Genomic DNA, 26,664 nt, shown 5'->3' with positions numbered 1-26,664 from the left:
AGTTAAAGCTGATAACTGGTTTACAGTGGAAGGCCTTGTTTTCGTTTTCTTTCTTTAAACATGACCTCCTGATTTTGATAGTAGTTTTGAGACCTGTTAAATTGTCCAGTGCAGAAGCTATCATTTCTGAAAATGTACATATTCATTTAAACCCCATCTTATTCAGTTTGCTCAAAGTGGCTCACAGTCCGAAACCTAACAACATCCGTAAAAACAAAGCAATAAAACCACACATAAAAATAAATAAAATGAACCATTACAGCTGCAATAAAACACTGATTCAGACCAGCAGGGATAAATGTAATACTTGCATCTTTTAGGTCTTAATGTATTGGTGTATGTTTAGCTCCTTACAAAATATAACTTGATGCGTTTCAAGTTTTGGATGGCTCCTTTGGGGGGGAAATACAAATTTGTAGAGTGTAGAATTGCTGTATACAAAATTGAGATCTAATTTAGAATGCTTGACTGACCTTGTCTGTTTTCGTACTTTTGTAGAACACTTTACCTGTATCATAAAGGTGCTCTTCACATTGTTGTATATACAAGCTCTTGTCGCACTTTCGGTTAAATGCAGTGCTGAAGACAGGATGACGTGGATGAACTCAGGAGCTCTGAAAAAGGTGTGTTGGTTTATGAAAAGCTAAGTAGACTGCTAATGATGCAACTCTATATCCAGCTGAGCACATTTAAGCCCTGTTAGTCTCTTTGGAATACAGATCTGTGCAACCTTTATATTGCATTTCCCCCCAAGTGTTCAGATTTTTTACATCTCGATTGAAAGACAGTGTCAGTCTACCAGGACGAAGAGCTCCTCACCATCCCAGACCTGCTTTGGTGGTGATGAGTTTTTGAAATGTTTTCCAGCAAAGCATATTCAGTGTCAGGTTTCCTCTGCCTGAGATAGCTAACCAGGTACTTTGAGAACAGGTTTGCCTCTCCTGACTTCACCACCACGACAAACACGCAGAACACTGTGGAGACCAATCTTAGCAAGTTATTGAACCAACAGTGGTGATTTATGATGATTTACAAGGCATATCCAATACAAAGTTGAGCCCTTTGGCCTTTCCCCTGCTCCTAGGTTTGTTTGTTTGTTTGTTTGTTTGTTTGTTTGTTTGTTTTACAAAGCCTTGATTATCCAGGTAGAACATAGAGGATTAAGGATTAGACAATTTGCCCTCATTTGGGTCATTTTAATTTAAAGAGAGCAGAACTCCATTTTGGAACTTTCTTCGAAGGCCTCTACAATGGGTCTTTGGAGAGTGGGGCAAATCTGTTTCTCAACATCTGACTATATGTATCCTTGAGCTTCTTCTTTGATTGGGGATCTGACCCTCAAAATAACATTTCTGGTTGAGGATTCCATCCACCCATATAGGAACTCAGAATTTGATACCCTTTGAGTCAACATGGAACTGTCAACAATGGTCAACAAGAAACAGTGTTTAGAATTGCCCCTTCCTTTATTCCTATGGTCTTTTCACAGATCTGAAGGGATTGTTCTTCTCTCCTTTTGTTCCAATCCTTCTCACCCTAATGAGAAGAAATGGCACAATCGGGATGCATGAAAAGCTCTTTACATCTGCATCATCAGAACTCGATGCTTGCCTGATTCTGGCATCACCAAGAATTAGGGCATTGGGCTGTGATATGTAGCCTTCAGCACTAATCTACTGCCACAACTTCTATGACTACTACATCATGTACTATTATTACTACAGGTTTTACATTACAGAAGCTGTCAGAATGTCATGAAATCCAAGTCACTTCTGTGTCATGTCCACAGTTTGTTTCTCTAAATGAGATAGACATCTCTGTTGTTATATACTAGATACAGTAAATTGACGTCGATACAACTACAGCCACTGTGTTCTTTCACAGTCAATTTGATAAATAATGGCCTGCTATTATTTACCTTGGATAACATCCAATCTATGGTATTATTCTTAAATCTTATCAAATGCATTATTACTACTATTACTAAAAATAATCTTTATTGAGTTTTTGATCTGTTAAAGAGCATTCTCAAGGAAAGCCTTACCTTAGAGAAAAATGGAATAAAGATATGTAAAACAACTTTCACTGTAACCTAAAGGAAAACTGTGTTAAGATGGAAATGGGGTGTCATTGGCCAGTGTGGGTTTTGTGATGGAAAGATCCTGGAGTATGGTAACTAAGGCAATTAAACCTACTTTTTGCAAATGGGTATGCTAAATAACCCAGTTAGGCATTTTAGGGATAGGAATTTATTTTATGCCTTTCTGAAAGATATGCACTATCTGAAAAGGTAGGGTTATAGCAAATTAGAAGTTTCTGGTTTGGCTTTAAATGTTTATAACAGCAATATATTAAGGAAGTATAGTTTTCTAAATCATTTGCTAAGCTGCTTTAGTATATTCCCTTGTAATGTTTTATAATTCCCTTTTTCATACCGTTCTATATTCATTTTTAATAATAAGAAACAACAACAATAACAGAACATCAACAACAACAACAGAATATGGAAACCCATATTGACATGGGATTTCGTACATGTATTTGAATTATTGTTGGATTGGGGTGACAGCATTTGCTTATTTTTCTAATTGTCTAATAAATTTCTTCTTAATCACAGAGTATGTCAAATGCAAAAAAGTCTTGGGAAGTATTGCTGAGTCACGTGATCAGTGAACTCTATAACGGGAAGGTCTATGAGCAAGAGGAAACTGAAGACCTAGCCATGGTACGGTTTATATATTTCTTAGCCATAGCTCAGTTTGACAGTTACTAAATACATGAGGGTGAAATCAGCATTAGTTTGCAAACCATTCATAGCACTAGTAAGTTTGCAAAGTATCAATAGAATTACCAGAGAGCACTGTTGATTCTTCATGAGTTAAATCAATTAGGATTTTCTTCTTCTTTTTCAAAACTCTAATTTAGGACAGCACAAGTGCTTGGTGCCCACACTCCATAGAGACTTATTTGCAGCAGTTCTGTCTGCCTTTCCTCAGGATTACCAGCCTTCTTCAGCACCATCTCTTTGGAGCAGAGCTACCTAGCTGTCAGGTACTATGAAAAACTGGTTCATTTAATCTGTTCTTATACCTTTGACGTCACTGTAACAAAGCATCCTGCGTTATCTAGGAAATGCGCTTGTTTAGAGAAAATACTGCCGATATTTCCAAGATGCAAGATTAAACTTGATCGTGTGTGTGTGTGTGTGTGTGTGTATGTATATGTGTATGTATCATAACAGCACAGCATGAATTTGCATCATGAAGTTCAGGCGTGTCCAAAGTCGGTTTCAGAGGCCTAATGCAGTCCACCGGTCGGTTTATTCATTCAATCCTCAACAATCCTAAAAATCCTTATACAGTGGTACCTCGGGATACATACGCTTCAGGTTACATACACTTCAGGTTACAGACTCCGCTAACCCAGAAATAGTGCTTCAGGTTAAGAACTTTGCTTCAGGATGAGAACAGAAATCGTGCTCCAGCAGTGCGACAGCAGCAGGAGGCCCCATTAGCTAAAGTGGTGCTTCAGGTTAAGAACAGTTTCAGGTTAAGAACTGACCTCCGGAACGAATTAAGTACTTAACCCGAGGTACCACTGTAAAAGCTAAATCCTAAAAAAAGGTCAACAACTTTGGTTGGCCCTCACGGCCCTTCACCTCATCAAATTTGGCCCTCTTTGAAAAAAGTTTGCACACTACTGATGAAGTTGAATTTATGTGCTCAAGCTGACAGCATTGTTCTTTGGGCTTCCTTTTTTTTCTAATATCTGACGCATCTGGCTCTTCTTCCTTTTATGTTTAACAGGAAGACGAAGAATTTACCGTGCTTGCTAACTGCCTGGGTTTATTACCGCCATCTTTCCAATCGTCAGAGTTCTCCAGTGCCTCTTGTCTTGACTGGCCTGTGCCAGCCTTTGACATAATATCCCAATGGTGCTCAGAATTGGTTTCCTTTGCAGGCAAGCACCCAACCCAAGTAAAGGTAGGTGAAATAAATAAAAATTGCTGCAGCTTAATACGGTACTCTGCTTTCACTTTCAAATTTAACCCTATTTAAAAATCATTTTAAAAAATTATTTGTTACAAAGTAGCAGCACAGCAGCTTCCTTTTTAGCAAATTTTTGATCAGACTGTACTGCCAATTTGTTCTCTAGAAGCTAATAAACTTTATAGATGGTTTAAATAAATCATTTTAATTGAATTGGAAATGGCCACCATAAGCAAAAAGAATAACTTATCATAAACATTTTCTGGAAAGAAATATAAGGGCATTATTACAGATGGAGCTACAGAAAACTGAAAGAGTGATTTCAGAAACTGAAAGGTTTGCAGAGATAATATCATAATCACTCTGATTTATTATAATTGAGAATTGGTGTGTTTGCCCGTCAGTTTCTCTTAAGGTTTTGCTTATCTGGGAACTTTTTGGAAAACTAAGATTTATGAAATTTAACTATTGTACTTCTGGAGAAACATTTTCACATTTCCCCATTATCTCTTCCAGATTTTACTTATACAAGAAGCTAAATGGGACTTGCCACGTCTCCTACAACTGCCTGAAAATTATAATACCATTTTCCAATACTATCACAGAAAAAGTTGTTCAGTCTGTTCCAAAGTTCCTAAAGACCCCGCTGTTTGTCTAGTCTGTGGCACTTTTGTGTGTTTGAAAGGACTTTGCTGCAAGCAACAGAGCTACTGTGAATGTGTCTTGGTAAGAGACTAGTAATAAACATTACCTGTTTCCCAAAAGCGATTTGGAAAGGAAGCACGCCTAAAAATGCTTCCACTTGTTTTTTTGTGATCCTGGGATCTCTTGCAGATGACCTAGAGTGAGCATGGAATGACTTGCAAGGTTTCCCCATTCACATTAGTGGTTGTGTCCTATAGATTACCGTATTTTTCGCTCTATAAGACGCACCAGACCACAAGACGCACCTAGTTTTTGGAGGAGGAAAAGAAGAAAAAAAAAATTCTGAATCCCAGAAGCCAGAATAGCAAGAGGGATTGCTGCTTTCGCTGCGCAGCAATCCCTCTTGCTGTTCTGGCTTCTGGGATAGCTGCGCAGCCTGCATTCGCTCCATAAGACGCACACACATTTCTCCTTACTTTTTAGGAGGGAAGAAGTGAGTCTTATAGAGCAAAAAAATACGGTATATAAGAGAGGAGTTTTTTCTGTGTGTGACTGTGCAGAACTGCCCTACCCACTGAAATGTATGAAGCACCCCTGGTCATGCAGAAACTCTGAGTGGAGAGGACTGTGAACCTAGGAGAAAGCTATGGGAGGAATGAAATGTTGCACTATGTCGGTTGTTCCAACAAGAGAAACACTTCAGCTTGCCAGATGGAATTATCCCCCATTTGTCCCCCTGTTTTGAGGGTTCTCCCAATCCCACCAGAGCCAATTTTAAGGGACTCGGAGGGGAAGAAAGGGTGGAAACTCCCATTGCACAAGCGGAAGGAAGTCCATGTGTGAGCTTCTGATGATGATGATGATGATGATAATTATTATTATTATTATTATTATTATTATTTATTTATATCCCGCCGTCTCCAGCCAAAGCTGGGCTCAGAGCGGCTAACAACAGTAAAAGTAGCACAATTTACATAAAATCACAATCAATTAATTGAAATACATTCTAAAATCAATTCAGAATCAAATTAATGGCAACCATTGGGTTAGAGTTCTGTGAGGATTACCAAAGGAGGGGGTCATGCTGTGCCTTGGCCAAAGGTCTGGCGGAACAGCTCTGTCTTGCAGGCCCTGCGGAAAGATGTCAAGTCCCACAGGGCCCTAGTCTCTTGTGACAGAGCGTTCCACCAGATCAGGGCCACGGCCAAAAAAGCCCTGGCTCTGGTCGAGGCCAGCCTAACCTCCCTGTGGCCTGGGACCTCCAATATGTTTTTATTTGAAGATTGTAAGGTCCTCCGTGGGACATACCAGGAGAGGCGGTCCCGTAGGTACGAGGGTCCTAGGTCATATAGGGCTTTAAAGGTCAAAACCAGCACCTTAAACCTGATCCTGTACTCCACCGGGAGCCAGTGCAGCTGGTATAGCACCAGATGAATGTGATCCTGCGGCGAGGAGCCCATAAGGAGTCTCAGCGCAGCATTCTGCACCTGCTGGAATTTCTGGGTCAGTTTCAAGGGCAGCCCCACGTAGAGTAGTTACAATAATCAAGTCTGGAGGTGGATCACAGTGGCTAGGTCAGGGCAAGAGAGGTAAGGATTCATTAGGTGAACTCCAGCCTTTATAATCCTTTGAGCTCATTTTTGTTATACAGTGGACATGCGAGTTACGTACCACTCTGGATATGTAACTTTTGGGTTACGAACGCGGCAAACCCGGAAGTGTATACTTCTGAGTTTCGCCATGCGCAGAAGCGCTCTGTGCACTTTGCGCATGTGCGCAGAAGCGTCGCCTCTGCCTACAGACTTTTTGGGTTGCGAACGGATCCCTGGAACGAATTTAATTCGTATCCGGAGGGTCCACTGTATTTTGATGCCGATCATTACATTCGTTATAAAGCCGTTCACAAAGAACTCTTCCCTCTTTCCCAAAACCAAACCTCAGCACTCGCAAAATTGCGGTGCTGGAACAGGCATATTCCTCTTGATCAACGCATCCGTCATCATCATCATTCGTGGTCATCGCTTTTGCCTTTGGGGTTCCGTTTACCTGGATGCACATGGTGAAGAAGACAGAGATCTCAGGTAAGCTTTTTATAATACGGGATAATTTGCACTGTTTTTAACATAGGGCTACCCCCATTTTAGGGACGCCGGTGGCACTGTGGGTTAAACCACAGAGCCTAGGACTTGCTGATCAGAAGGTCGGCGGTTCGAATCCCCGCAACGGGGTGAGCTCCCGTTGCTCGGTCCCAGCTCCTGCCAACCTAGCAGTTCAAAAGCTTGTCAAAGTGCAGGTAGATAAATAGGTACCGCTCCGGTGGGAAGGTAAACGGCATTTCCGTGCGCAGCTCTGGTTGGCCAGAAGCGGCTTAGTCATGCTGGCCACATGATCCGGAAGCTGTCTGCGGACAAATGCCGGCTCCCTCAGCCCATAGAGCGAGATGAGTGCCACAACCCCAGAGTCAGTCACGACTGGACCTAATGGTCAGGGGTACCTTTACCTTTACCCCCCTTTTGAACTGTTTTGTTCTCGTAACCAAGGTGTTTGGCAAATCAGGGGAAATAATTTCGCATAATAATATCACACCTCCCCTTCAGAAGCAACCAGGCCAAATCACCAAGCTTTTTAAAAAACTGGGGGTTAAATAGGCTTTGGGGGGCTAATATGAGGGCACCTGCTAAGAAGAAAACTCACACGTGGATGTGTGCATGCCCCTTTGTCTGAAAAAGGAGGATTTAAGCTATTCTCAGTGTCAACCTAACTGTAGCTGCTTGAGGCAGCATACCGTATTGGCCTGAATATAAGCCGCACTCTCCCCCCCAAAAAATAAAATAAAATCCGACAGTGAAAAGCTAAACTGCGGTTTAAATTCATGTCCTTACAAAAATTGGCTTTTGCAATATCGCTGCTGAAACAGACATATGGTAAAACGGAACGGGTGTGAGTGCCTGTGGAATTTTAAGGGAGTGGCTTTCCCCCCTCTCTCCCCCCCCTCCCCAATTTTAAGTGTTTGGCTTATATTCGGGCCAATACGGTAACTTAAGGGTGTCCAAAGGGGCAGCACTCAGGGTCCCTTGCAGCATCACAAAGACTGGTTGGGGGCATCTCCTGCATCACATAACGCAGGTGCTTAAGGTAGCAAATTGCATTGGGCTCCCGCTGTTCAACCGATTATTGATCTTAATTTTTATTTGATTCTTTCCTGCAGACGTGGCAAACCTCTCTATATATGTAAAGAAAGATACAAAGTCCTTGAGCAGCAGTGGGTTTCGCACACCTTTGACCACATCAACAAAAGATGGGGGCCGCATTATAATGGTTTGTAGGTCACTAGCCACCCCGCTGTAACATCACCCTTATTATCAGCGCTACCGGCATGAGCTTTAAGTGAATGGAAGTTCAGTCACTTCCCTGGGGAAGGTGTGAATCGGCACCTTTGTACGAAGCCCTGCGTTATCCAGGTCCTGGTAATAAGACACGCAGTAATTAAAAACACAAAGCAGTTAGTCCTCCTAATCCGAGTACGGAATCTAAATTCATTTGATAGTTGTTGCTGTATAATCCACTAATAAACAAGCACAAATTGTACTTTAAAAATGCCACTAAATGGCGGATGAGCGTTTTGTTTTGCCCCGGGTTGGGGTTGTGTATGCTGAGGCACTGTATATGTGTAGTACACACCTGCTAAACATACTGCTCCCCCCCCCTTTACCCTTCTTTGTGTTGCTTTAAGATTTTGATTGATAATGTATTTGTAAGTATACAAGAGCTGTAACACTTCTGATTTGTGAAATTGTATAGAAATTGGTCTAAAGGATTTTTAGAGAATATTTCACTTACTGCCACGAAGCTATGGAAAGAAGCTTCAGGCAATACTGAAAACCTTACTCATTCTCAGGAATTTCATAGATATACTCCAGAGAGATTAGTGAAATTAGCTGTAAAATAGTTAGCTTGCTGCTCTTAACGTAATACAGTACATATACAGTATTCTGTCTCTGCCATTTCAGTAGCTTTCTTTACTGGTAACTACTAACGCATCCATTTTATGGTCTGTGTACATACGACTTTTGTAAGATGCCCCCAAATGGTCGATCACAATCCCAGCCGAGCATATCAGGGCTGTCTCATTCCCACCTAGCCGTAGGTTTCAGTAAGGGGAAGGCGAAAGTCCTGCTGGGTTCCCTGCAAATGAAGCGTAATTTGAGGACTTTCCAATGAGTTTCATGAAGCATCTTTGTATTATATTCACAGAGCAAGCACTGCCCTTTCTGCTTGACTTCCCTTAATAGGGGAATTTAGTGGGGGAGTTAAATTGTGAGGTGGCAGTGGTTAAAAAGAATTGCACCTCCTCTAAATGGGGGTTGGGGCATATGTACAACTATCCTCCAGTCTGCATGGAGCAGTCAAGGCTGTACACAGAGAACCCTTTTTAAAAAGCGGAAATCCATGAGAATCCAGTTGCTTGCCATGGAAGGGTGGAGGGAATCAAGGAGCAGCCTGAATCGAGCCCACCTCTCAAAGAAACAGCTGATCATCTTACTGGATCACAGAGGAGAATCACATGTGTGGCTGTCCTTCAAGCTGGAGATATATATATTTATATGTGCTTCCACTCATAGTGGACCGTAGGACACTTATATTTATTTAGATGGCTTTGAAATCCACAAGAATGGGCATCATTGCGGAAAGATGGGTGGGGAACACACCACATACCACACTTAACTAGGCAGGGGGAAAACAGATTGATACGATCTTGCTGCCAAAACCTTTTTCGTCTTTTTCACAGAATAGTCAAACAGCTGTTGGACTCTTTCTAACACTTCTGTCGGTCATTTCTGACACTTGCATCCTTTGGCTTAACATAGCTTTTTTCTGTAAAGTGAAGTTTATATATGTAAACTACCATTTTTTAAAAAAAGAAAGAGTTGTAGCCATATAACCATGTATTCAGTTGAAAGCTGCTCTCTTTTCAAACGTCTGATAGGAAATCAGCTGCTGAAATTCGGATAGGAAATAATAAGGAAGTGGGGATGTTCACAAGATGAGCCTTATAGGCCACAAAGTTTTTACAAAACCTTAAGAAAAAACACATCGCAATGGTTTGCTGTTTTATTTATATGAATTTATCCGTGTGAATATTTATATATAAGCACACGCAAACATATTTGGGTTCTACCTAGGAGCCTGCATTTCATTCACCAACTGAAATATGGTCTTTTCCAAAACATTGCTACATTTTTAACATTGTATCGTATATTCTGCCTATAATATTTTTGCATTGCTCATTTATGAGCACCCAGCCATTTTGTAAGCACAGCGGACAGGCAGGAAAGCTGCTGACATTTCCCAGCATAACGCGATTACAGGAGTCTTGGATTTGCTCTGTGTGGTTTGAAACTTCACAAGAGATGATGTCAAAGGAAACAAGAGCCTCCAGAAACTGAATGAAATGTGCTATTTAAAATGGAATGTTTTATGATTGTGTATATGAGTGTGAAGTAAAATTATTAGCCTTAACCTTAAAATCTTTGGATTTCATGGCGTTCATTTTTATACTGGTGAATTAGTCACCGGTCAGTTTTTAAGAAAAAGAAAAGGCACTTGTTTGGAAATCCTACTTGAAATATACCTGCATGCTGCTGATCTAGAACTTTGATTACTCCTATAACTTTTTGAAAACCTGCTTTGTTAAGCTTACTTTGAAAAATAACAGGTCCAACTAGAATGGGTGTGTGTGTGTGTGTGTGTGTGCTGCTGCTGCTGCTGCTGCTGCTGCTGCTATTCCTCCGACGTACTGGTGTGGTATCTTGTATGAACGATCATTTTAAGTACAGTACATTACTGTGGAAACAGAATCAGTCTTTGACACATCAAAATGCAAAACTAAAAATACCGTAATCAACATTGTAAAATATGTTAATAAAAAGTCTACTGTCATTATGTGTGTATGGGCTCCTTTTGTTGTATTATATTAAGATACTAAGTTTACATGAAAAAGCACCAAACATGTGTTTTGCATTCAGTTAAGGCAGGGGGACATGGGTGGCGCTGTGGGTTAAACCACAGAGCCTAGGACTTGCCGATCAGAAGGTCAGCGGTTCAAATCCCCGTGACGGGGTGAGCTCCCGTTGCTCGGTCCCAGCTCCTGCCAACCTAGCAGTTTGAAAGCACGTCAAAGTGCAAGTAGATAAATAGGTACCACTGTGTCAGGAAGGTAAACGGTGTTTCCGTGCGCTGCTCTGGTTCACCAGAAGCGGCTTAGTCATGCTGGCCACATGACCTGGAAGCTGTACGCCTGCTCCCTCAGCCAATAAAGTGAGATGAGCGCCACAACCCCAGAGTCGGCCACGACTGGACCTAATGGCCAGGGGTCCCTTTACCTTTACCTTAAGTCAGGAGGAGGACAACTTTTTCAGCCTTGAGGGCTGCATCCCTTTCTAGGCAGCTTGCCGGGGGACCATGCGTGTCAGAAGCGAGCCCACAGTAAATCACACCAGAGTGGGTGAAGTTGACTCATTCGAAAAACGGGCTTGGCAAAGGAGTGACAGGTCTAAGAAGCACAGCAACACTCTTCAGTAGGTCTTTGCCCCATGAGGCAGTTGTGGAGGCTAAAGGCCTTCCCACAGCTGCCTAACTCTCCTCCTCTCCCAGGTATTTCCCAAGCAATCTGAGACTGCCACACATGCTTGCTTTTGTTCCTCCCTCTTCCTTGCTCTCCTGTCCCTGGGAGAAAAGGGGGAGTGGAGCTGGTTGCCGCAGGAGGGGAGACACCCTGGCTTCTTTAACCAACCGGAAGAAGAGTTTGGAGTTGATATCCCACTTTATCACTATCACTATCTCCTTTCCCTTCCTCCCCCTTCTGTGAGGTGAGTGGGGCTGAGAGACTTCAGAGAAGTGTGACTGGCCCAAGGTCACCCAGCAGCTGCATATGGAGGAGTGGGGAAGCGAACCCGGTTCACCAGATTACAAGTCTACCACTCTTAATCACTACACCACACTGGCTCATCTCTGCTTCTTGGTCTCCCTCCTCTCCTGTTTCCGCCTCTACTGCCAATTCTGGACTTCTTTCTGCCACAGACTCTCCTCGCTCACAAAGCCCCATGACCTCTTCAGCTTCTGACACCACCTCTTCCCAATCTTCTCCCTCTGACCACTCACCATCGTGTCACCACCAGCCCCTGGGTCTCTGAGCCTTCGTCCCCTGGGGGTTCCCCAGCGGGTGCCTCTCACTCTTCCTCTGTGACCAACCAGTCCATGACATAATGCCATTGATGAGTGGATCTGGACGCAAAAGTGGTTCACCCAGCAAAAGGCTAGTTTTAACACACGCCCCTCTGCATCCTCCATCCATGCTATCGCCCTCCTTCACGGCCTAGGACCCTCGTACCTACGGGACCGCCTCTCCCGGTATGCCCCACGGAGACCCTCAAGGTCCATAAATAGCAACACCCTAGAGGTCCCGGGCCCTAAGGAAGTTAGATTAGCTTCAACCAGAGCCAGGGCCTTTTCAACACTGTCTCTGGCCTGGTGGAACGCTCTGCCTCATGAGACCAGGGCCCTGCAGGATCTGATTTCTTTCCGCAAGGGCTGGAAGACAGAGTTGTTCCGCCTGGCCTTTGGCTTGGAGCCAATTTGATTCCCTCCCCCTCTTTTCCTTTCCTTTCTCCTCCTGCGATGAGGCTACATATTAATATTTCAATATTTTAATGTTGTATTTTAATGTTTTTAAGTTGTATTCATTCAACTTATTTTTATTATTGCTTGTTAGCCGCCCTGAGGCCGGCCTTGGCTGGAGAGGGTGGGGTATAAATAAAAATTATTATTATTATTATTATTATTATTATTATTATTATTATTATTATTATTAAGCAGCATTATCTGAGTTCAAGCACACATTCCAGCCAGGCAAAACACAAGGAAGGTGCAAGGCAGGCCTGTGCAGAGGGTGTGACCTGAGCGAAGTCCCAATGGCCAGATTTAGAGAGGTATGGAGGTTGGAAGATTGACAGAAAAGGGATCTTCATGGATTCCATTAATTGTGGCATGCCTTACCCTAAAAACTGGCCAAGGCCTCAGTCTTTGTCAGATTTCCTTAGAATTTGCCCTGTACATGAATCCTTCCTACCTTGTTACACGCAAAAATGACTTAATTGTGAGTCTTTCTAATAAGTCTGCGCTCGTCATTTTTAAAGTCTCGAAGTACTATGTGTTAAGTCACTTGCTACAAGAAACAAGTCAGATCACAACTTCCTGGGATCAGATGCTAAAATAACACAAATATTTGTGCCTGGGCATAACGTATCGTCGCTGTAATGACCTTCCAGGCACTTCAAGCCAGAGTAGCCTAGACAAACACAAAAGCAGGTGGAAGGTGAGAAATCAGCACTATATTTTCTCCCGTCAACCGAGTGAAGAAGTGGTTTTAACAATTTGCATAGCTTGAAGCGCAGCGGCAAAGGTTAGGAAATACATGCAGGATTCTGTGACCAAAATCAATACCGAACGAGGCAAATTTGCAGGGAAAATGGGTGGTAGGGGTAATTTATATGTATGAGCTCTTGTTTATGTTCTACAAATGCCTTTTTGTTGATATTGTGCCCTTAACTCTTCCAACTCTGCATATCTGTTAGTTGTTCAGTTTGCTACTGTGTGTGTGTGTGCGCGCGCGCCAAAAATGCAACAGGAACAGACACGCTGCAGTCCTGAATACCAAAGAGTGGTTGTCATGGCAACAATAAACAGGAGAAAGCTAGCCCAATTTAGGTGATTTACCTTTCCTAGTCCTCTGAGCATCACATATGGACTTGAACACTAAGTAAGTTATTGGAATGGGTTGTACAGTATTGAAAAACATGAACTGCCCACCCCGACGGAATATTCTTGGATATCTCAGAATAATTCTAATACATAAGGCACCTTGTAACAACAGAACCTGCCGGTTCAGTCCAGTGTCTCCCAACACACTTCATTTGTTCCTAATCCATTCCGGAGGTGTTAAATTCTGCCTCTTAAAACATCTCTGCATTAACTCTGTTGATAGCTATGGGTACTCTTGCTACTTGAGGGACGGGTGAGGGAGATGGGAGTTACTTCCATAGGTACAGAATAAACAAATAACCGGGGGGGGGGGACGGGACGACAAATCAACCCATCAATTGAATCGGTGTGATCACTATCGCCCTCCTTCCATCATGTCCTGGGCTCAGGAAGACACTACAGAGATGGGAAAGAAGCCTGTTTATAGCTCCCACCATACAGGAACCCCAGCCAGCTCCTAGGCCTCAGCCGAAGAGAAGGCAAGCTGAGGAATGCTCCCATTACAGACCCTCTAAGTGTCCCTATTTTCCAGGGACAGTCCCAGATTTACAGAAGCCATCCACGTTTCTGATTTGAACCCGGAATGTCCTTTTCCTTCCCTATTTTCATCGGAGAAATGTGGGAGGGTATGGCGTTCTCTAACCCCCAAGCCAAGGAGATAAGTAACTACAGTGGTACCTCGGGTTACAGACTCCGCTAACCCAGAAATAGTACCTCGGGATAAGAATTTTACTTCAGGATGAGAACAGAAATTGTGCTCTGGCGGCGCGGCGGCAGCAGGAGGCCCCATTAGCTAAAGTGGTGCTTCAGGTTAAGAACAGTTTCAGGTTAAGAACGGACCTCCGGAACGAATTAAGTACTTAACCTGAGGTACCACTGTGTAACCTTTAGAAGACATCTGAAGGTAGCCCTGTATAGGGAAGGGGTGTGTGTGTGTGTTTAATATATATAGTTTAATATTTGCAGGTTTTGGTGTCTTCGGGTGTCTTCCCGTGTAAGAGTTGGGGTGTCTAGGCGACGTTTCGACGAGGTCTCACTCGTCATCTTCAGGCTGGTGCTTTCGGCTTCTTGTTACTGGAACAGAGCAGGATCTCAGTGTTTGAGTTCCTATAAATACTGTTGAGGGGGTGTGGTGTATAGCCTCCAACGTTCTGGGCAGAGAGGAAGTTCCAGGTTAGTGTGTCTTTTCTTCTTTTGTTCATTAATTACTTGAGGGATATCTTGAGTGATTTCTTGAGTGATATTCTGAGTACCACTTAGGAGGGTCATTAGGTGTGGATTAGTTGCTAAAGCTTTCGTGTCTTGACCTCTTGACCTTGTGAAGAGTTTTTTTTCTGCACTTAGTTGTGCTCTGGCTTGGCTTCGTGTATAGGGGCGAGCTGTGGTTTTGTGCCCTGTGCCAGCCAGATCTGTGTAGGGATTGCAGGGGGGTGCAGCATCCGGAGGTGCCACTATGGTTTGGCTACTGGATGGTGTCTGTAATTTATCTGTGGAGAGGGTCTGGGTTTGGGTCTGGTGTGGTTGATTGGAGATGGCGTTCTGTGTGCCTCTGGTTCTGGTGTCGGTTTTTGTGGGGAGGGCTATTTTCCAGATGTCTGGCAGGCGGGACGTATCGTCACACTTGTTCATGTTGTGAGGGTGTTTCTCTATCTCGATGGCTTCCATGATTATTCTCTTGTGGTGGTGTTCCATGTTAAAGAGCAATTTGGAATCTGAAAAATTAATTTCGTGTCCTGTTTCTTTCATGTGTTGGTAAAGAGAGGAAGTTTTTTCCTCTTTTTTGACGGCATTCTTGTGTTCTGCGATACGTGCATTTATTCGTCTGTTTGTTTGTCCAATGTACGTGGCTGGGCAGACTTTGCAGGGTATTTCATAGACCCCTTGGTTTTCTAACTGGATTTTATCTTTGGGGTTTCTGAGGATATTTGCTTTCGTAGATTTTCACGGGTACAGGAATGCAGGTTTTGGTGTCTTCGGGTGTCTTCCCGTGTAAGAGTTGGGGTGTCTAGGCGACGTTTCGACGAGGTCTCACTCGTCATCTTCAGGCTGGTGCTTTCGGCTTCTTGTTACTGGAACAGAGCAGGATCTCAGTGTTTGAGTTCCTATAAATACTGTTGAGGGGGTGTGGTGTATAGCCTCCAACGTTCTGGGCAGAGAGGAAGTTCCAGGTTAGTGTGTCTTTTCTTCTTTTGTTCATTAATTACTTGAGGGATATCTTGAGTGATTTCTTGAGTGATATTCTGAGTACCACTTAGGAGGGTCATTAGGTGTGGATTAGTTGCTAAAGCTTTCGTGTCTTGACCTCTTGACCTTGTGAAGAGTTTTTTTTCTGCACTTAGTTGTGCTCTGGCTTGGCTTCGTGTATAGGGGCGAGCTGTGGTTTTGTGCCCTGTGCCAGCCAGATCTGTGTAGGGATTGCAGGGGGGTGCAGCATCCGGAGGTGCCACTATGGTTTGGCTACTGGATGGTGTCTGTAATTTATCTGTGGAGAGGGTCTGGGTTTGGGTCTGGTGTGGTTGATTGGAGATGGCGTTCTGTGTGCCTCTGGTTCTGGTGTCGGTTTTTGTGGGGAGGGCTATTTTCCAGATGTCTGGCAGGCGGGACGTATCGTCACGCTTGTTCATGTTGTGAGGGTGTTTCTCTATCTCGATGGCTTCCATGATTATTCTCTTGTGGTGGTGTTCCATGTTAAAGAGCAATTTGGAATCTGAAAAATTAATTTCGTGTCCTGTTTCTTTCATGTGTTGGTAAAGAGAGGAAGTTTTTTCCTCTTTTTTGACGGCATTCTTGTGTTCTGCGATACGTGCATTTATTCGTCTGTTTGTTTGTCCAATGTACGTGGCTGGGCAGACTTTGCAGGGTATTTCATAGACCCCTTGGTTTTCTAACTGGATTTTATCTTTGGGGTTTAATATTTTTACATATGTTGGAAGCTGCCCAGAGTGGCTGGGGCAATCCAGTCAGATGGCTGGGGTATAAATAGTAAAATTGTTGTTGTTGAGCAGGGTGTCCCTATGTTCATCAGAGATATGTTGGGGTGTATGTCATTATCATACAGCAAGAGGCCTGAAAGGAGGAGAAACTGGGCCTTCTTTGCTCGCTCACACTGCCTCTTCCTCTCATCAAGGTCCAGCTGTGCATTTTCCACCTTGCAGCAGGTGTGGGGAGCCTCAGGCCCAGAGCTGAAATGAAGCTCTCCAGGCCCTCTTTATCAGGCTCTGGGGACCCATGCGCACCATGGTGATTTGGCCTGGATAGGGTATGATGGTTTCTCCTTGCTTGCCAGTTACAGATAGGTAGCCGTGTTGGTCTGCCATAGTCAAAATAAAAAAATTCCTTCCAGTAGCACCTTAAAGACCAACTAAGTTAGTTCTTGGTATGAGCTTTCGTGTGCATGCACACTTCTTCAGATACACTGAAACAGAAGTTTCTCCCAGGACATTCTATACAAGATCTCAAAGTAGCTGTTTTACTACAAAGGAATTTCAGAAATAGACTGGAAAGAGAAGCTGCTGAATTGCAACTCATTACCAAACTTAAAACCATGGAGAGACCTGGTCTGAACAAAGACATTGGATTCTTATCCCATTATACATGACTAAGCCATTTCTCACCTTCTCACCCCTTGCCTTTTCCTGTAAGACCTATTGCAGTCGTTAAGAGTCGTCAACAGGCTCATCTCAGCTACCTGCCAATCTCCCATTCCCACCACCCTTCTGAGTAATACCCCTCCCCACCTTTTCACTATATAGAAGGATCTGGCAACTTCTGTTTCAGTGTATCTGAAGAAGTGTGCATGCACACGAAAGCTCATACCAAGAACTAACTTAGTTGGTCTTTAAGGTGCTACTGGAAGGAATTTTTTTATTTTGTCCTTGCTTGCCAGGAAGGGTGGAGCTGTGCAGAAACCCCTGACTCTTGTTCTTCTGGGCTGCTTCTCTACAAAGGTAAAGAGTCCACAGCTATTGCTCTGCCTGGTTTTCCCCTCAATGGAGGGAATTAATCCCGTACCAAAACTTATTTTTTTCCACCCCCTTACTATTCAGCCAGGACGCAGGTGGCTCTGTGGGTTAAACCACAGAGCCTAGGACTTGCTGATTAGAAGGTTGGCGGTTTGAATCACCGCAACAGGGTGAGCTCCCATTGCTCGGTCCCTGCTCCTGCCAACCTAGCAGTTCGAAAGCACGTCAAAGTGCAAGTAGATAAATAGGTACCGCTCCGGCGGGAAGGTAAACGGCGTTTCCGTGTGCTATTCTGGTTCGCCAGAAGCGGCTTAGTCATGCTGGCCACATGACCCGGGAGCTGTACGCCGGCTCCCTCGGCCAATAAAGCGAGATGAGCGCTGCAACCCCAGAGTCAGTCATGAGTGGACCTAATGTCAGGGGTCCCTTTACCTTTACTATACAGCCATCCTTGCTGATTTGGCTGAGGTGAGTGTGCATTTCACGCGCTGTTTCAGAGCGCCAAATTCTGCATGTAACTTCCGTACGGCTGAGGGACATGATTCTGGAACGAAAAGGGGCGCGAGATGCGTCGATGTTTCTTTTTATGCAACATTCTCAAAGTCCCCACTATGCCTTTAAAGCAGCAGTATACCACTTAAAGCAGGCATAGCTGTTCCCAAAGAACCCTGGTGTTTGCTAAGGGTGCTGAGAGTTGTTAGAAGACCCCTATTCCCCTCACAGAGCTGCAATTTCCAGAGAAGTTTAACAATCCCTCTTTCCAGGGAGCTCTGGGAATTGTAGCTCTGGTGAGGGGAAGCAGCATGAGGAATGGTTGAAGGAGCTGGGTATATTTAGCCTGGAAAAGAGGAGAGGAGATATGACCACCATCTTCAAATAACTCAAGGGCTGTCACATGGAAGAGGGAGCAAGCCTCTTTTCTCCTGCTCTGGAGGGTAGGACTTGAACCAGTGGCTTCAAGTTACAAGAAAGGAGATTCCAATCAGGGAGAAGAGGTGGCGGAAGAAGACTGGAAGAAATTTAAAGACTACTTGCAGAAATACTGTAAAATTAATGAATGTTGAAGGGATGTTGGATTGAAAATAAGTGGTATTGGTAAAAAGATTAACAAGCATATGTAAATACGGATTGACAATGGCTGGAAATATATAGTTATAATAGGTTAAGATAACAAGTAAAGATAAATGATAGAGGGTAAGGTTTTGCTGAACTAACTATATGAACTGGAATACAAAAAAGGGGTGTGTGAGGAGGTCAGGAAATAAGTAAATGAAATATAAGATATGAAAATATTGATTTCTTGTTAACCTTGTTTTCTTTTTTTTTACTCTTTATGTATTTTGTCTTTGTATTTTTGTATTTCTTTGTTTCTTATCATTGTTACGTTTTTCTTATTTTCTATTTTTAATTTTGTAACTTTTTATTGTCTCAATTTTTTTAATAAATATCATAAAAAAGGAGATTCCGACTCAATGGCATGAAGAATTTTCTGACTGTAAGAGGTGCTCAGCAGTGGAACAGACTCTCCTTCCCTGGAGGCTTTTAAGCAGAAGTTGGATGGCCATCTGCCATGGATGCTTTAGCTGAGATTCCTGCAGTGCAGGGGGTTGGAGTAGATGACTCTCAGGGTCCCTTCCAACTCTACAATTCTATGATTCCATGAGGGGGAAAGGGGTCTCCTAACTTCTCTCAGCACCCACAACAAGCTACCTCCCCCATGATACTTTGGGGGAAGTCGTGACTGTTGAAAATGGTAAAAATGTGCTTTCAATGTGCAGATAAGTTTCATGCAAATAACCCCGCTGGCTCTGGGAGGAGAAACAGCCCCATGTCTTCAGTTATTCGCAAAGTACTGTCTTCCCTAGCTTGCAACAGGCGCCATAGATAAATCGAAGGAAAAGACCTTTTCAATTAAGTGCTGTCATCGGATAACCTATTCCTGTAAACTGCCATGCAGGTTAATGAGTGCTAAGAGTACAATTGCTGAGCCACTGCAACATCCTGAGCCTCGCTTGACATGATCGCATGTTTTTAGTTTAAGCAGCTACAAAGGGAGTGTATCTCTCACACACAAACCCATCCATGCACTGGCAGAATGCATGGTCCAGCCCAGGGCTGGATTTAGGTTGGATGAGGCCCTAAGCTACTGAAGGCAATGGGGCCCTTTATATGTCCAGCCGCCCTTTGTCAACAACAAATTGTCGCTGTTTTTTTATGTTGAATATATGCTATATGGAAATTTATGGACCTAAGAGGTATCTAAAGCCATTTGGATATAACAAAATATGTATTTTATCAAAGTAATTGTTGAACTGAAATACAATTACCGGTAAGTATATTAATAGTGAAATATAATTAAGAAGAAGTATATTAATAGTGAAATAATTATGAAGCTGTAACTTCAAATGATTTTTATTCATAGCAAACTTAACAATGCAAACACATTGGCATTTGGCAATAACAAAAGTTCCTTTCGAAACACAATTTACAAAGACTCATAATCTAGTCTCTAGAAACTTGCTATAACATGAAATAATAACAGGTGTACATATATGATGCAAACTACTAATAATTATGAATAGCAGAATGTAGGCATCCTATACAGTGGTACCTCGGGTTACATATGCTTCAGGTTACAGGCTCTGCTAAGCCAGAAATATTACCTCGGGTTAAGAACTTTGCTTCAGGATGAGAACAGAAATCGTACTCTGAAGGCGCAGCGGGAGGCCCCATTAGCTAAAGTGGTGCTTCAGGGTAAGAACAGTTTCAGGTTAAGAACGGACCTCCAGAATGAATTAAGTACTTAACCCGAGGTACCACTGTATATAGAAATGAGCAAAGCAGTGATATTTTAGGGAGCAGGCTAGCAGGCGGGGCCCATGACTTACATCATAGGAGCCTACACAACACAAAACACTGTTGCTGGGTGTAGGTTTTATTTTATTTGTATTTTATCTTATATTTTGGAAGTGTACATCCAGTTTTTCCCCTTGTATTTTTTGGGGGGCCCCAAGAGAGTGGGGCCCTAAGCTATAGCTTGTTTAGCTTATATGGAAATCCGGCAGTGATCCAGCCTCACCCACCGCTGAACTCTCTTAATACTAGTGCATTCAATAGATTTCAGAAGGGGTTATGCACACCTGGTGCATGTAAAGACTGAGCAAACGGGGGTGGGGTTAGGTTGCAGGACTATGCATCGATTCCATACACTGACACATTTCCCTGTCATTTCCATGTATAATTTCCATGTCGAAAGGGCTTTTATGCATGCACAGGTTTTTGAAGGAAGAAATCCTCTATGCAAGGAGGGACCTCAGTTTGGTAGGATCCTTTCTCACATGGTAAAGCTCTACCTGCATACATCTACAGATCTATGTTGATCTTGCGGGTGCCGGTGGAGTGAATGTGGCTACACCAGGCGTGCCAACCAAGTCTGCACATTATTTCAACGTGTGGAGAGGTATGTGTGAACGCTGCCACCCCTCCTTGAGTAGAGGGAAGTCACTGCCCAGTTAGGGTCCCTTCTTGCACGGAGGAACTCTATGTGCATACAGAAGCTTTTAGGAATACCTTCTGTTAAGTTGTGGGTGAACATATCAGACGACACAGCGATTCTACAAACAGCTCTTGTTTATTCACAGGCCAGGACAGAACTGAACTGAAGGGTTCAGTCAGCCTGCTTATATAGAGCTCCAGTACAATGTAACTGTAACAATTTTCTAAAACTATCCAATCACTGAGCGTCACTTTCGATCCCTTATTTGCATAACTATCTACAGTATCCCCCTGCTGGCCCAGGGTGAGAACTTCAGTACATAACACCTTCCTTCTTTGGCAATCACTCGTAGCCAAGTAAGATGGTCTTCCATGAACACGGTTTTAACAGTGACTCCATAAGTGACTGTGGAGGCCGATTCTGGATCCACACGTCCTTCCACAGTGGGGACATAAGTTTCCGGGAGGGAGTTGATCATGGTGAAGGTTTACCAAGCGTGCCTTCTTCTTAGCACATTTCTCCCTTTCGAGCATCTTCAAAGTCCACGGCACCTTTGGTAAAGGCTGTTCTCCAACTGGAGTGCTCTCAGGCCAGTGTTTCCCAGTTGTCTGTGTTTATACTACATTTTTTAAAAAGATTTGCTTTGAGAGAGTCTTTAAACCTCTTTTGTTGACCACCAGCATTATGCTTTCCATTTTTAAGTTTGGAAGAGAATAGTTGCTTTGGAAGACGATCACGCAGCTAGGCCATGTGACTCCCCCCCCCATCCATATGTCCATTCATCATATGGACATGTTTGTGTGCATTTCTCTTAATGTACTGCAGGGGTGTCCAACCAGCTGCAATCAACAGGTCAATCCCTGGATGATTGTGGTCGATTGCAGGATCCTTATCCATTTGACTTCTGAAATGTTCAAAAGCCAAGGCACAGCTTCTGATTGGTGAAGGTGCCCCGGAAACAATAGCCGACAGCCGCATCAGATGTTCAACTTCCGAAAAATGTTTGGAAACTGGAACATTTCCGGGTTTTAGGAGTTTGAGAACCAAAGCATTTGAGAACCAAGGTGTTTGAGAACCAAGGTACCACTGTATAAAGATCAAAATGTCCACCTTATACGGGTTAGCAGGATGTTCCATTTTAGGGGTTGAAACTTAATTTACACAAATTTATTCAGCGAGGGGTCTTTAAAATATGTTTTTGGGTGTGGGGAATTCAAATCTGCTGTTATTTTTGTGATTGGACAACATTTAGCTTTGCAAGTCTACGTTGGACGAAGAAGCACATAAACTCCTTTTGGAAATCCAAAGAATGTTAATTTTACCTTCTGAAAATGTCAGGTAATGCTTAATAATAAATGAATGAATGAATGACGGCAAGGATTTGGCAGTCATTTTTAATGGTTTCTATGCAATCTTACGCACATCTTACTTAACAAGCAAAACTAAATTATATTAATTCAACCGAAATACCTTTTGAATTCCTAAGTAATGTTACAACTTTTTAGCACTTATTTTGGGATTTTGAATGTTGAAAAATTCAACACGCCCTAATGGGGTATCCCAGTTCTAGGACTTGCATTTTTACTTCTACTCTAAACCAAGTACAGCCAAAAAATTTGCCCCAAATACCTGCTGTGAGATGTGTGTGGCAAAAACGTGTCTCTTGCGCCATGCCTCCAACCAGTGCGTTTTTCTAGAAAAAGAGGTGCCAGAAATCACTATGAATGCCTCCCTTGTTCTCAAATAATGGCAATGGCGCCCACCTGAGAGGTGCCAGAACTGGGTTGCGGCCAAAGAAAAGGCCTGCCTCCAGCCCAAAAACTGAGGCTTGTTCTGGTTTGAGCTGGAGGGAGACAGAGAAAGGCATTAAATGGCTTGACAGCCAGGATAAGTGTTTGATCACCAAGCACAATGACAAGAAGCAAAGAAAATTGTTATTGAGAAACCCTGCTAATGTTCTGCTCCTAACATTGGCAAGAGTCCATGAAACAGGCAGGGGGAGGGAAGAGCTGAGAACCAGGAAGAAAGTTATCCTTCACAAAGTCACCTCCAATAAGTTGTCAATGCATCTGAGCATTAGTAAGACAGGAATATCACTTGTAGTTTAATGGTGAATTTTAGACACAGTGGAGAGATAAAAAATTTGGACTATCATTAAAAGATGCAGGACATGACTCCCCAAATCAACACAGACTGAGGAAACTTCACACTGGACTTTAAGCATCTGGCATTGTGAGCCTCCCCATTGTTCCTCCAGACTCTGGGTCCTTGGTTTCCAAGTGAGGTGCAAAAGCTGCTCTCATCAGAAAAGAGATTTGGGGAGCCATGTCATCAGCTGATGTTGGTCCACTGTGCTTCATTAAGTCCAGGGTCAACGCAGCCATCTACCAGGAGATTTTGGAGCACTTCATGCTTCCTTCCGCAGACGAGCTTTATGGGGATGCTGACTTCATTTTCCATCAGGACTTGGCACCTGCCCACATTGCCAAAAGTACCAAAACCTGGTTCAATGCCCATGGGATTACTGTGCTTGATTGGCCAGCAAACTCGCCTGACCTGAACCCCATAGAGAATCTATGGGGCATTGCCAAGAGACAGATGAGAGACATGAGACTGAGCAATGCAAGAGAGCTGAAGGCTGCTATTGAAGCTTCCTGGTCTTCCATAAAACACCTTAGCAGTGCCACAGGCTGATAGCATCCATGCCATGCCACATAGAGGCAGTAATTGATGCAAAAGGGGCCCAAACCAAGTACTGAGTACATATGCATGCTTCTACTTCTCAGAGGTCCAATATTGCCCTATTTGCAGTCCTTCTTTTGCTGATTTCATTTAATATTCTAATTTTCTGAGATTGTTAATTTGGGGTTTTCATCAGCTGTACGCCATAATATCACAATTATAACAAATAAAGGCTTGACATATCTCGCTTTGCATGTCATGAGTCTCTCTCATATATTAGTTTCACCTTTTAAGTTGAATTACTGAAATAAATGAACTTTTCCACAATATTCTAATTTTCCGAGTTTCACCTGTATGACCTCTAGTGATGATACACATAAAAAAGTTATTAAACAATGTGTGACTCATTTCTACCTTCTTTTAGCGGACAATTTCTCTGCTCCTGCAATTTCCTTGTGTTTAATTACTCACCAGCCAAAATCATGAACTGCAAGAATGGGCTGTTTGTGTTGCTGACCGTCTGCCTGTTAACAATGTTAAAAAGTTTCCAGAAGAGACACTGCTTCTGTCCTGGTACTCCAGAAAGTGCCAGAAAGCAGTTTTGTTTTGTGCTTTTGCCAAATGTAGATGGCGGTAGAAATGTTAATAAGACAAAGACAATGGTGATCGTTCCTACAGCGTGTAGTTGCTTACTCTTGGAGAGGCCTGCCAAAAGGAGGTCTTGAATTTGAACACTGGAAAGCTGCAAAAGAAAGCTAAATTTTATAAAGAGGGGGTGAAGGACAGGGAGGAATCCACACGAGGGTGAGGACATTCAGAATGGCTTCTTGTTTCCCCCAAGGAAGGCACGCACCATAAAAGTACTTATACTGGAGAGGAAAGCAGAATATCTTAAAACCTGCTTTGAGGTCTTGTGCGTTGGATAACTCAAATCTAGAGACAGCTGAAGACCAGAAACTCCTGAACCCTAGGTGTGTCCAAATGAGAGTATAAATGTTTCATCAAGAAAAGAATAGGAAGATGAAAACAGGAATGATGAAAAGGAAGCAGACAATACAGCAAAGGGAAAGATGTGAGAGAAACAATTGTGTCAGTTTCACACACCAGGGATCAGGTAAGTGTTGGAACTTTAATTTAAACTTTTGGCTATTTTCTACTCACTTGCAAAAGACTCATCTGCCTTCGTGATCCATTAAATGTACTTCGTGTACATTTAAAACAAACATTAAGGGTCCTTGCTCTCCATGGAAGTGACAAGCTATTTAGTGGATCTTGTTTACTTCAGAGGGTATGTACTCTCCTCCTCCTCCTCCTCCTCTTCCTCTTCATCCCTTTCCCCTTCTTTAAATAGGAAGCAGGGCCTCCTGTAACTCTCTTCCCCCATACACCCCCCATCTGTTCTGGGGGTTCATCCCACTCTCCAGAGCGGATTTGGAGGGGGCATGCGGGCACAAAATGATTTCAGGGATGAGGTGGCATTGTAAGCATATGAAGTTGAACTACCTGTTAATTAGACCCCAGTGAATCTCACTTCTAGTTCCCAGCAATGAGTTAAAATGACACCTGCACCAACAGCTTTGTGCTTGAGTCCAAATGGAGACAATTTTCTCAAGGCACTTTCTTTCTTTTCAATTAACAGCTTGCTTTCAGGTGGAGACACTGCGTAAGGTCACACTGACCTTCCTTGCGGTGACAGCGTCGGAGGGAAAGCTGAATCATCGCGCTCCTGCCACGCTGACATTACTGTGGCATAAGCCTCTGATAATTTTAACGCTGAGTTTTCCTTTTCTTAAACACCTTACGGTAGATGTGAGGCTCAATCCTGATGGTGCTAAACTGAACCTGCTCCTGGGGTGAGAACTGTAGTGAAGAAGAGAGCTTTGCTGTTCTTTACTACGGCTCTTTTCAAAGAAGGGCTGATCACAGCAAATTATCAGGATGCCATGGACGGCTTGTGCAGCTTTCTGTTGACTGCTTGATAAACGGAGGGGGTGTGCAATGTGTTTTTTGAAGTATACCGCAAAGTAACCCCCTCCAGCATTTTGTGGAGGAGTATTTCAAGACAGTCACAAAAAACACAATGTGTTTTGTATTACGTAATTAATCCAGAAAAAAGATGCCACCCATTGGTCCTGTTCTGGAAAAAGTGAATAGAGAAACGTTTCCCCCTTTCATAATACCAGAACATGTAGGCAGTCAATGAAGCTAATAGTTGGAAGAATAACAATATCGTGGAGTTGGAAATGACCCAAAGGGTCATCTAGGCTGACCCCCTGCAATGCAGGAATCTCAGTTAAAGCATCCATGACAAATGGCTATCCAACCTCTGCTTCAAAATCTCCAAGGAAGGAGAGTTTGCAACCTCTTGAGGGAGACCGTTTGATACGATATGATAATCTTTATTGTCATTGTCCCATACAGAACAACAAAATTGAAAAAATCTACATCAGACATTCAAAAACCAACAAGCCTGGTTAGCCCCCTAAAAACTCTGATACCCCATTTTAAAATACAGTATACTCCCACAAAGACTCCTTACACTGCGTTTAAAAACCAAAATCCCATTTGGATAGAAATCCTTTCTTAGGCAGCTAGTCCTAGTCTTTATAATCCTGTAGCTTCTTCCAGAGGGACGCGGGTTGCACTGTGGGTTAAACCACAGAGCCTAGGAGGTTGGCGGTTTGAATCCCCACAACGGGGTGAGCTCCCGTTGCTCGGTCCCTGCTCCTGCCAACCTAGCAGTTCGAAAGCACGTCAAAGTGCAAGTAGATAAATAGGTACCGCTCCAGCGGGAAGGTAAACGGCGTTTCCGTGCGCTGCTCTGGTTCGCCAGAAGCGGTTTAGTCATGCTGGCCACATGACCTGGAAGCTGTACTCCGGCTCCCTCAGCCAATAAAGCGAGATGAGCGCCGCAACCCCAGAGTTCGTCACAACTGGACCTAATGGTCAGGGGTCCCTTTATCTTTACCTTTACCTACCTTCTTCGAGAAGGCAGAAGCTGAAATAGATCATTTCCGGGGTGCGTACTATCCTGCGCTATCTCTGCAGCTTTCTTGTGACACCTGGCAGC

The 26,664-nt window shown here is 43.3% G+C and overlaps 2 protein-coding genes and 1 long non-coding RNA gene across 3 annotated transcripts in view; 2 read left to right on the top strand and 1 right to left on the bottom strand.

Annotated features, from left to right (window-relative positions):
• The window catches only part of UBR3 (ubiquitin protein ligase E3 component n-recognin 3), a 94,026-nt gene extending 83,452 nt beyond the window's left edge, over positions 1-10,574 (top strand). Inside the window, 7 exon segments of the mRNA XM_081184375.1 lie at positions 499-623; positions 2,618-2,725; positions 2,926-3,051; positions 3,807-3,983; positions 4,506-4,715; positions 6,576-6,715; positions 7,843-10,574. Coding sequence (XP_081040501.1) covers positions 499-623; positions 2,618-2,725; positions 2,926-3,051; positions 3,807-3,983; positions 4,506-4,715; positions 6,576-6,715; positions 7,843-7,960 — 1,004 coding nt within the window. The 3' untranslated portion in view covers positions 7,961-10,574.
• Positions 1-26,664, bottom strand: part of LOC308582320 — a 211,644-nt gene that overhangs the window by 140,756 nt on the left and 44,224 nt on the right. The window contains exon 2 of the long non-coding RNA XR_014005624.1: positions 20,987-21,245. This is a non-coding gene — a long non-coding RNA (uncharacterized lncRNA). The remainder of the gene's footprint in view (positions 1-20,986; positions 21,246-26,664) is intronic.
• Positions 24,685-26,664, top strand: part of MYO3B (myosin IIIB) — a 297,619-nt gene continuing 295,639 nt past the window's right edge. Inside the window, exon 1 of the mRNA XM_081181948.1 lies at positions 24,685-24,708. The gene's annotated coding sequence lies outside the window, so the exon portion shown is untranslated. The remainder of the gene's footprint in view (positions 24,709-26,664) is intronic.

Source organism: Podarcis bocagei, assembly GCF_964188305.1.
Source record: "Podarcis bocagei genome assembly, chromosome: 1".
NCBI lineage: Eukaryota > Metazoa > Chordata > Lepidosauria > Squamata > Lacertidae > Podarcis > Podarcis bocagei.
The sequence above is the reverse complement of the archived record's forward strand: the minus strand, read 5'-3'. Positions and strand labels throughout refer to the sequence as shown.